General features: G+C 49.0%; 1 protein-coding gene across 2 annotated transcripts in view; it reads right to left on the bottom strand.

Moving 5' to 3' along the window:
* The window catches only part of LOC120882379 (pseudouridine 5'-phosphatase), a 58,814-nt gene that overhangs the window by 29,624 nt on the left and 17,575 nt on the right, over positions 1–11,615 (bottom strand). For both annotated transcript variants that reach the window (XR_005725486.1, XM_040266373.1), the window contains exon 2: positions 1,663–1,881. Coding sequence is in view for 1 of the 2 variants with exons in the window: in XM_040266373.1 (XP_040122307.1) it covers positions 1,663–1,881 (219 nt within the window). In the remaining variant the exon portion in view is untranslated. The remainder of the gene's footprint in view (positions 1–1,662; positions 1,882–11,615) is intronic.

Here is an 11,615-nt window from a genome sequence, read left to right as displayed (position 1 = left end):
AGAAGGGCAGGTCACACTCACAGAGACGGAAAGCAGAAGGGCAGGTCCCCGGAGCTGGGGAGAGAGGCCGAGGAAGGGATGCAAGTCAGGGTCTACTGGGGACAGCGTTTCAACTCCCCAAGGTGAAAAGATGAGAGAGCTGGATGCTGCTGCTGGTCACACAACCATGTGAACACTCTTAATGCTCATCTGGCACACTTAACAATGGGTAAGATGGTAAACGTTTGGCTAAGGACTTCTGTGACATTCATTAATAGCTGTGCTTCCGTCACTGAAGCTTGGTAGCGTTCCACTGTGTGCAAGCCGCCAGAAAGGCAGCTGGCGAAGGGAGTACGTATCATGATGCTTGTGCTCATATGCTGAGGTACGTGTGTGTTCACGTGTATTTCCATGACATAATGTGTATATGTGTGACATACGTGTGTATGTGTGTGACGTGTTTGTGTGACATGTTTGCATGTGTCTGTGTAACGAGTGTGTGTGACATTCATGTGTATGTATGTGTGATGTTCACATGTGTGTGTTTGTGTGCGTGTGTGTGTAATCCAAGAACAGCCCACACGGTTTCCTTGTAACATCAGGCAGTAGTAACAGGGCCCTTTCCAGGAAATTCACTAGTTCCAGGGGATATTCAATCTGCCCCTCTGGATATATGTATAAATGTAGATAATTACACACGTTTCAAAAATGACCATGACTCATGTTAATACCATTTTGAATCCAAAATTACTGCTGTGACTGTAAACTTTTTTCTCCCTGAGCACCAGGAATTCTAAAGACTGAGTCATTCCCCTTTCTTCCTAGAAGAATCTTAAAATAACACTCCATTTTTAAGCCATTTTTGTCCCTGTAACCTACAACATTCTTGACCTTCTCACTTATAGTAAGAAATAGCAGGCAGTTCTGTTGTTCCATCTTCAGCTAACAAGCCCCAGGGGAGAAAAGTCATCTTTCCTCTCAAACAAAAACAAGTAAAGGCCACACAAACACATGTTAGAACTGAATTACGCCTTTAACTTTTTAAAATAAGTTTTTTTTTTTTAAACTTCTTTAGGGAGATTTAGCTGCTTGCCTATCATCAACATGTTCAAGTTTGCATAGCTGCTGAAACATGAATTCTGTATCTGATCGTGAAAAGCAAAAGCCACCTATTGGAAACTCGGAAGCAATTCTCTCAGAATGTGACCTCTAGGTCACACTGAGACAAAATGCAAACGTTTCCGGACCTCAGGGATCCGTGACAAGAACGTATATTAAGCAAGCTTAAGAATGACACGCCCACGCTGCTGTCGGCCTTTAGTCGCTGAGTCACATCCAACTGTTTGGTGACCCCGTGGCCTGCAGCCCACCAGGCTCCTCTGTCCGTGGAATTTTCCAGGCAAGAACACCGGAGTGGGTGGCCACGCCTCCTCCAGGGGGTCTTCCTGGCCGCGGGATCGAACCTGAGTCCGCTGCACTGGCGGGCGGGTTCTCTTCCACTGGGCCACCCGGGAAAGCCCACAGCACGTGCCAGCGTCCTCCAACGTCTCTAACGAGTCCCTCGGAGCCTTACCAGGAAGGGGATCTTCCGAGGACTTCTCAGGGAAGAGGAGAACGCTAGCGCGCCCGGCGGCAGGCTGAGACCTGCCGCTCGGAGCCCCAAGTGTGCTCCGGGGACCTCACCTGGCATGAGCGCGGCCGTGGGGAAGACCTCCTTCAGCTTGGCCTGGCTCACCTCCACCAGCTCCTCCGCGGACATCGGGAGCTGCAGCGTGTCCTTGATCAGCTGGGCCGCCTCCAGCGCCTTCTTGCCCATCACCAGCGACTTCACGTCCCAGCTGTACTTCTTCCCGTAGCGCCCGCAGATGTCCTCAAACACCGCCGAGTAGAGCCGCTCGGTATCTGTGGAGACGAGGGGGCGGAGACACAGCGGCGTTGAGGGATGTGTTCACGGCGCGCAGAGCCCGCGTTCAGAGCACACAGCTCTCCGCGGCGCCCGCGGACATAGGGGAAACGCTGGTGGGTTCAGAGGCCCGGACGATGCCCTGGCGGCCTGCCCTCTGCTGCTCTGGAGCCTTACAGGGTGGGAGGGAAAGGAAGTCTGTGCGCAGCTGCGTCCAATGCCACGCTCCCGTGGCCCGTGGCCCATGGCCCGGCAGGCCCCTCTGTCCGTGGGATTCTCCAGGCAACAATAGTGGAGTGGCGGCCTCCCTGGTGGCTCAGCGGTGAAAGAATCCGCCAGCCAATGTAGGGTACGTGAGTTCAGTCCCCGATCTGGGTTCAATCCGTGATCTGGGAAGATCTCACCTACCTCGGAGCCACTAAAGCCCTGAGGCACCACTAACCGAGACTGGGCTCCAGAGCCCGGGAGCTGTAACTACTGAGCCCTGGGCCACAACTGCAGAAGCCTGCGTGCTCTAGAGCCTGTGCTCGGCAGACAGAGCCCACGGCAGTGAGACGCCCACGCACCGCATCTACACAGTAGCCGCCCACCCCTCCGCAACTAGAGAAAAGCCTCCGTGGTAACAGAGCCAGTACAGACAAAAATAAATTATTTCGATTTAAAAAAAAAAGAATACTAGAATCGGTTGCCATTTCCTCCTCCAGGGGATCTTCCAGACCCAGGGATCGAACCTTCGTCTCCCACACTGCAGGCGGATTCTTAACCGCTGACCCATAAGGGAAGACCCGTAATGTCTGCGTTATGGTTCAAGCGTCTTTTCCGTTGACAGGTACATTCTGCTGGGCCTGACCACTCCTAGACTTGGCGTCCTCACGGAGCACCCCTGAGTATGCACACTTCAGTCTGTGTGCAGGGATCTCCACCGCGAGGGGCCGCCCGAGTGCTCCGTGCCCCCTGCAATCCCTCCGCCCCCTGCAATCCCTCCCGTGGGAGCTTGCGGACGCGGGTGCAGCTCTGAACGAAGCCCCTGCGTGACGACAGATGCCTGCCTGCAGCTCCCAGGAGGAAGGCACAAGTCCCGTGTTCTCCGTTTCCGCCGCCCACCCCCCGCGATCGTGCAGCAGTAGCGGCAGGGTTCCCTGCAAGGTAACTAACTGGATTCTACACTTTGCGGCGAAGGGCTCGGTCCCAGAGACCACCCCCAGCCACCCCAGCCACCCCAGCCCAAGGCATATTCTCCAGGCAGCTGACCTGCCCTTCACGCCCGCTCTGCTCTGGTTGGTCCTCCCTGCCTGCAGCCCACTTCCTAGGAACGGGCCCTGGACACGTGGCCAGTGGAGGCAGGACCCAGCCTTGGACAAGGAGCAGCAGCACAGAACGGTTTTGCTTTCTCCTCCGTTTTTTAAGACAAAACCCCGTATCGCCGTGTATCAAGTACAAACTCATCTTCAGTGCTTTAACTATCTGGGTCCTCGCTTTTCTCCCACGGGCTGGATTTGGGGAGACGGTGCGGGTGGGGGGAGACGGTAAGAGACACACTACAAGCAGACCCCTTGTAGCTCAGTCGGTAAAGAATCCACCTCCAGTACAGGAGACCCGGGTTTGACCCCTGGGTTGGGAAGATCCCCAGGAGAAGGAAAAGGCAACCCACTCCAGTATCTTTGCCTGGAAAATCTCACGGACAGAGGAGACTGGCGGGCTGCAGTCCATGGTGTTGCAAAGAGTCAAGACACGACTGAGCGACTAACACACGTGTCCTAAGGGACACTTAGGAAGCAGCCCTCAGTTCTCCGTCCTGGTACACGCCTGCCTGCCCTTGCGCAGGCATGACCCCGGGGTTGGGTGTGACATCCCTTCTTTGGTTTCATTTCTGGTGCAAAGGAAGGTGAGACTTAAAAGACAAGTCCTCCTGGGCTCCTTGGTGGAGGAAGCCAGTGTTTGGATCAGAACCTGAAAGGCTCAGATTTCTTCCAAAACTCCCCCGGGTGTCATCTCCCTGAAGAAGTCCCGGCAGAGAGGGAAGGGCTGGCCCACGCCTCTGGGGAACAATGAGGAGGGCTGGCCGGATCGAATGTTCTCTCACATCCCGCTTCCCTCAAGATCGAGAGGGCTCTGCAGGCGTGCAGAGGCAGGGCCTGGCAGGCAGCCTGTGTATACTTTGCTTTCTTCCTATGAACACTTTTTCTTCCAGCAGCTGGGAGAGAAAGACTGACAAGACACTGCAGGCACCAAGTGAGTGAGAAACTACCACTCGGTTTGGAAAGCACACAGGGTGCCAGGAGAAATAGAGGTTGGGCGAGGAGCACCACTCGGGACTCGCAATGAGCCAAGCGCAGGAGGAAGAAGAAACGAGCAAGAGAAAAGACAAAGTCTAAAGATGGAAAAGAGCTGTATTCTTTTAAAACGTGTTACACGCTCTTCCTTTAAAGCTTTTCACTTAAAAGACCTAGAACAGGGGGATTATATACCTGCAGAAGACTCTGCAGTCATTTAACTCGTCTTCACAATTTAGATGAAAATCACGCCAAACCTTCGGTGAGATAAGCAAGGATCTCAACACATTGTTCAAAGTCCTCAGATCCGGCAAAGAGTGCACCAGCAGATGACAGCATACAATCCATGAAAGGGACAGTGCTTTGAAGGGGAAAGTTCTCCCACAAGGTAAAATAGAAAGGAAGCATGGGCTTCTCTGGTGGTGGTCGTGTTCTGTCGCTCAGTCGTGTCCAACTCTTTTCAACCCCATGGACTGCAGCACGCCAGGCCTCCCTGCTGCTAAGCTGCTTCAGTCGTGTCTGACTCTGTGCGACCCCATAGACGGCAGCCCACCAGGCTCCCCCATTCCTGGGATTCTCCAGGCAAGGACACTGGAGTGGGTTGCCATTTCCTTTTCCAATGCTGGCCATCACCACGAAAGTGAAAAGTGAAAGGGCAGTCGCTCAGTCGTGTCCGACCCTCAGGATCCCACAGACTGCAGCCCACCAGGCTCCTCCGTCCATGGGGTTTTCCAGGCAAGAGGACTGGAGTGGGGTGCCACTGCCTTCTCCATGTTAGGGATCCTCTGTGACTTACCAGAAAGGTGGTGAGGGATCATCTGTGAGTTAACAAGAGGGAGGTTAGGGGTCATCTATGAGTTAAGAGGAAGGCAGTTAGGGGTCATCTATGAATTAAAAAGGCAGTTAGGGGTCATCTATGAGTTAAGAGGAAGGTAGTTAGGGATCCTCTGTGAATTGAGAGGAGGGCCGTTAGGGGTCCTCTGTGAGTTAACAGGAGGGTAGTTAGGGGTCCTCTGTGAGTTAACAGCAGGGTAGTTAGGGGCCATCTATGAATTAAGAGGAGGGCCGTTAGGGGCCTCTGTGAATTAACAGGAGGGTAGTTAGGGGTCCTCTGTGAGTTAACAGGAGGGCCGTTAGGGGTCCTCTGTGAATTAACAGGAGGGTAGTTAGGGGTCCTCTGTGAATTGAGAGGAGAGCGTTAGGGGTCCTCTGTGTGTTAAGGGGCAGTTACTAGCTCTGCTTCCTCCCTGTCTACCACAGCTCACACACAGCTCCTGCAATGGCAAGGGCTGTATGATCGGAGAAGTTAAGAGAGTTCCTTGTTACAAATGTTCCATTAAAAAAAAAAAAAAAAGCAGGACCCATGGGGAATCCATTCACAAAAGTATCTATCCCATGTTCCCAGCATATCAGACTAGCTCCACAAATATTTGTTAACAAACTGCCCGACCCAGTACCGGCACAGAATCCTGTGTGCCCATCCCCATAATCCATGTCTCCCTGCAGTGACCTGACCCTCCACAGGCCAACCCTCGCATGTTCCCACTCGGTGGTAGGACCCCACTCCCTAGCTAGCTCCGTTCACCTCTCCCCGCCAGGTAATACACACACAGAGCTGTATCAGGCACCTGTTCTGTGACACCCACGGAAACATAAATGAGACACAAACATCCTTGTGAGGTTAAATACGTAACTCAGAGACTGCAGTCAAAGGCTTTAATGTATTCAGTGAAGGAAGAAGTAGATGTGTTTCTGGAATTCTCTTGCTTTCTCTATGACCCAATGGATGTTGCCGATTTGATCTCTGGTTCCTCTGCCTTTTCTAAATCCAGCTTCTACATCCGAATGGGTTCAATGACTCAATCGACATGAGTCTAAGCAAACTCTGGGAGATGGTGAAGGACATGGAAGCCTGGCGTGCTGCACTCCATGGGGTCGCATAGAGTTGGACACAACTGAGCAACTAACTCAACAACAACGGTGACTGCAACTGAAAAGCTCACTAATGTTTGTTGACCAAAAAAAAAAAAAGGGAACAGTCACCAGAGGAAGCTCTGCAGAATGAGTGACTGAAAAGGCAATATGTACATCAGAGTATTTTTCTCCACTGAGACCCAATGATACGTGGCCCTTTGCTGATCCCAAGGCCCTGGGAGTTCAGGAAAGTCCTCTCAGATCTTGGAATGGTGGCAGATGGTGTGTTAGACGCCACAGAGAGAGGAGCCTGGTGTTCTGGGGAGCAGAGAGAGGAAAGAGGAAGGGGAGGTCACGGAGGCTGCCTCCACCAGACAGGGCTCACGGCCACGCCCGGGGACACTCTGGTGCTCCCTCCCGGGGCCGCCGGCTCCGCGTGTCATCCGCGCACACGGAAGAGACAGGAGAAGCGTGTCTAGTCGGTGCAGTTTAACCTTTACTGATGCACTTGCCTGCAAGAGCCAGCAACTTCTTTGTGTTTAGGAATGTAAGAGACCAAAATGAGTAGTTAACAAGCGTGAAATGATGAGTCCCGGTAATATTTGCTTCAAATTAGGAGCATGCTTGCTCTCGGAGGCTTTGAGAACAAGTATTTCAGAGTCTGAGGGACTGTTTCTTGTGGCTGAAAGCTAGCCAGTTCCAACTGCGAAGGAGTAACAATAAACGCAGCTCTTTTAAACGAAGACTGGTAAGGATTTAACCGAGTCATCTTTTCTCAAGTGAAAGTTTTGATTAGCCTTTAGTATGGTTCAGTGGCACTATCCACCACTTCCTCTAACAGATGTGGGTATGAGTCAAGAATTATTTTTCCCTCATAATCCATTAATAAAGTTTAAGAAAGTCCATCAGCACGTCATTTCGTAGGGGGCCACACCGGGTCCAAGGACAGTGGCTGGGCACGAGGGTGGAGGACTCAAGAACGGTGCCATCCTTAAACTTGGGGCGCCTGAAAAGGACTGGGCCCCCGTGGCAGGCTCAGGTGTGGGCTCTGATCACCAACTTACACACCAAAGCATATTCAGAAGGTACAATGGAAGAACATGTTCAGAGTATGTGACCCCCCCCAACCATGCAGCCCACAAAAAACAGCGATAGTCACTGAACGGACAGTCAGTGATTTCTCCAGAAAGGCTCCTCAGAAGGTCAAGAAACTACTACTAGAGTCAGCTTACAGATTTTGTATCTATTTCTCTGCTCAGTTCAGTCCAGTCGCTCAGTCGTGTCCAACTCTCTGTGACCCCATGGGCTGCAGCACGCCAGGCCTCCCTGTCCATCACCAACTCCCGGAGTCTACTCAAACTCATGGCCATTGAGTTGGTGAAGCTCAGTCAACAGTATTTTCTATACTTGAATAGAACTTATCAGACCAAAAATTGTAACCTGAAGGTGGCATTTAACCCAAGAATCATAGTAAATTTTTACTTTATCTTTTGTTTTGGAAAAGATCATCAAGCAAGACTTGCAAACAGTTAAGTATGCAGTGTGTTTTACACACTTGATTCATTACCCAATCACCAATTCAACTATTTCCTTGGCAATCTTTCTAAATTATGCAAAACTACTTTAAAATGAGCTGATAGATGGTGATGTGATAACAACCCCCCCCCCCAAATCCTTAAAGTGATGGTTTATAATCAGGTTGACTTTGCCCTTAGGGGACTTAAAAGACAAGATAAATGTGTTGTTTGTTTGTGGATCATTTTTTAAATATGATTTAAAAGACAACTGCATAAAATTATAATTAAAAATCTCTGTTGACGGGCACATAACATGTCTAAAGATGTAATACACAACATGTATAAAGATGTAACCTTTAGGACAATAACACCACAAAGGAGGGAAGGAAAGGAGATACATAGGAGCCAAGTTTTTGTATACTATTTAGATTACACTGGTATTAATGCAAACTAGATAGTATAAGATGGTAACTGTAATACACAGAGCAACCACTAAGGAAATAATTAAAAAATAAAAAAAAGGTCAGAGAAATAAAACAGTTAAAATGTACACAAGAAAATACCTAGTTACCATAAAAGAAGGCAGTGATGGAGAAAGGAGAAGGAAAGGAAAAGACATAGATCCGTTTCTTTTTTGGATTCCACAGATACATGGAAACATACAGGATTTGTCTTTCTCTGATTTACCTTCCACGCCCACCGCTGTTGTTGCAAATGGCCAAATTTCAAACTAATATAAAGCAGGAACAGACCCATTGTTCAAAGAACTATTTCTATCCCAGGGGAGAGGGGTGGGGGAGACACAAGATAGATGAAGGAGGGGACTGAGAGGTGTTCACTGCTAGCCGTAAAATAAATAAGTTACAAGAATGTAAAGTGCAGACAGGAAATAACATTTTATAACTTTACATAGAGTGCAATATATAAAATTATCAAATCACTATGCTGTACACCTGAAACAATACTGCCAGTGAACTAACACTGCAATAAAAAAATAAATGTGGACAGAGGAAAGTCTTCTCTACAGCAGAATGATAGTTAATAAATACAGATTGATGGTGTGACAAAAAAAAAAGAGAGAGAAAACAAGTAAGATAACCATATAGGTAAATCCTTTATCAATAATGGCATTATATGTAAAAGGTTAAATGTAAATTAATGTAAAGACTGGCAGAATGGATTAAAAACAAAAAACCACATGATCCAATTATATACTGTCTACAAGATACACTTTACCAGCTAAGGTGCAAAAAGCTTGAAGAAGTAAGAGGATGAAGATATTAAATGCACAAGGTAACCAAAGAAAGCCACATGGACCACCTTAAACAAAGCAGACTTAAGACAAATGTTTCTACTAGAAACAAACAAAAACTTGATAGAAGCATTTTATAAGGAAAAAGGGGGTAATTTAATGAAGAAGATGCAACAACTATAATCATGTAAGAAACTTACAACAAAGTCACCAACACCTAAAACAAAAACTGACCCAACTGAGGGAAGAAGCAGGTGCTGACCACAGTAGCTGGAAACTTTTAATGACACATTTTCAATGATGGACACAACAGCTGGACTGAAAATTCACCAGGAACGCAAGACTGGACTTAAACCTCTACAGGTAAAACTCTGTAGCTAAATACTGTAGAGAACTACTGCTCCATACAACTTCACTACGTAAACACCATCAACCAACTGAATTTTATGATACTGTGGAAACGCTCCACCCAAACATGACAAAAAACTGTATTCTTCTCACACTCACAAGGAAAGACGATAAGCTAGGCCATTAAACAAGGCTCAATACATTCACAAAGGATCAAAATCATGCCAAGTATTTCCCTGGTCAACAATGGAACGGAATGAGAAATCACTCACAGAAGGAGAGCCTGGGAAATTCACAACTCTGTGGAACTTAAACAAATACACACCTAAATGGTGAGTGGTGAAAAGGTAAAATTACAAGGGATTTATAAGATAGGTTGGGAGGAAGGAAAATACAAAGGCAACACACCAACAGGTATGGCATATAACCAAAGAAGTGCTTGGAGGGGAGTGGATGGCTGTAAACACCTGGAATAGAAAAAGGATGGTTAGAGGGGAGGCACTGAAGGGCCTGAAGATAAGGAAGGAAGGCAGAGCGCCTCTAGAAGCTGGCAAAGGCAAGACTCTGCCCTGGAGCCTGCTACAGAGGGAACCAGCCCTCGACTTCAGCCCAGGGAGACTGGTCTTGGACTTCTGACCCCCACAACCATGAGAAAGGGCATCTGGGTTGTTTTTTAAACCAGTGAGTTTGCGGCATTTTGTTACAGCAGACCCAGGCAACTAACACACACTAAAATCCACTAATCCATCCATCCACCCACTAATCCATTCAGCCATGCAACCACACACTTATCAATCCATCAATACATCCACCCACTTGTCCACCCATCTACCCACTAATCCATTCAGCCATTCAACCACCCATTCATCAATCCATCAATACATCTATTCACCCATCCACCCACCCACCCACTCATCCACTAATCTATCCATCCACCCACTGATCCATTCAGCCATTCATCTACTCATTATCCATCCATCCAGGCATCCACCCACCCATCCACTCACTAATCCATTCATGCATCCACCCACTGATCCATTCCGCCACCCATCCATGGACACTTGGGTGGTTTCTGCTTCCTGCCTGTTATGAACAGTAATACTAGGAAAGACACCCTGTTTTAAGGGGAAACCTCTATCACTTGCCATGTCACTGATGTCTCCTCGGGGACCACAGCCCTGCGTCACCCGCCTCGACCCTCTGATTCTTCCTCGGCAAGCTCACCTTCATCACTGCCCTCACCTGGAGGATTCTCATGAGCATGGAATGAACTGACATGTGAAGAGCACTGAACGCCATTCTGGAAACTCACAAGGAGATTGGTTTTTCTCTGGAAACGTCACAGTCTTTGCAGATGCGAGGAAGTGAAGGGTCTGAGATGAGGTCCTCCTGGATGAGGGAAGCCCTGAATCCAATGCCAGGGTCCTTATAAGGGACAGATGAGCAGAAACACAGCAAGAGCCACAGCTACTGAGCCTGCACTCTAGGGCCTGGGACCCACCACTGCTGGGCACGTAGCTGTGAACTACAGAAGGCCGCATGTCCTGGAGCCGATATGCTCTGCAATAAGAGGAGCTACCACGATGAGAAGCCTGCACACCGCAACTAGAGAGTAGCCCCTGCTCGCCGCAAGTGGAGAAGTCTGCAGAACAACAAAGATCCGGTGGAGCCAAAAAGAAAAGAAGAACGTGGAGGCTGTCACGAAAGGGGGTCTGGAAAAGGAAAAGTTGCATAAAAGACTGACAGCGAACAGGAGTTCTTTCAAGGTGTCGCGCTGAGTTCATGTGTTGAGTGGGGTCTATCCATCAACCCCTGCTAGCTCGCGAGTCACCCTGAAACCCAGAGACATGCAGTTTTTTAAAGCCCTCCTTTCCCACCCAGATCAACAGCTTCCACTTCAAGACCTTCCTTCAGTGGCTGCTCATGTTACCCTGACATTTTTATCCTTCCTGTGGGTACAGTGGATTGAATTCCCCAGGGACTGTATCACCCGTGGTGTATGCATTGGTACAGAGGCAGCGCCAAAACACTTTTAATTTAGAACAATGCAAAGTGCTGTGGATCTAGGAACAGATTGGAAAGAGGTAAAAAAAAAAAAGGACGCAATTCTTCTCCTTTGAACACACACAAGCCACTTGACCAGCGTTCTTTCTTTAGCTGCTCTGTGCGCTTCCGATAACTTGTTTTTTTGGTGTGGGTGGGGTACAAGACTGTCAGAGAACTCAAGTGGAAAGCGATGACAGGAGTAAGACCGGGGGAAATCCTACTGCCATCCTGGCGTCTCAGCTACTCACAGCACGGTTCTGGGCGGCCACGGGGTACCTCCCTGGCCGCAGTCTGCCTGGGAGATCTGTCAGACGCCGGGGCAGCTCCCTTGACCCCTTCCCAGCATCAAACACCCTACATTTCCGGGGCGGGGATTCGCTTGC

Source organism: Oryx dammah, unplaced genomic scaffold (genome assembly GCF_014754425.2).
Source record: "Oryx dammah isolate SB20612 unplaced genomic scaffold, SCBI_Odam_1.1 HiC_scaffold_23, whole genome shotgun sequence".
NCBI lineage: Eukaryota > Metazoa > Chordata > Mammalia > Artiodactyla > Bovidae > Oryx > Oryx dammah.
The sequence above is the reverse complement of the archived record's forward strand: the minus strand, read 5'-3'. Positions and strand labels throughout refer to the sequence as shown.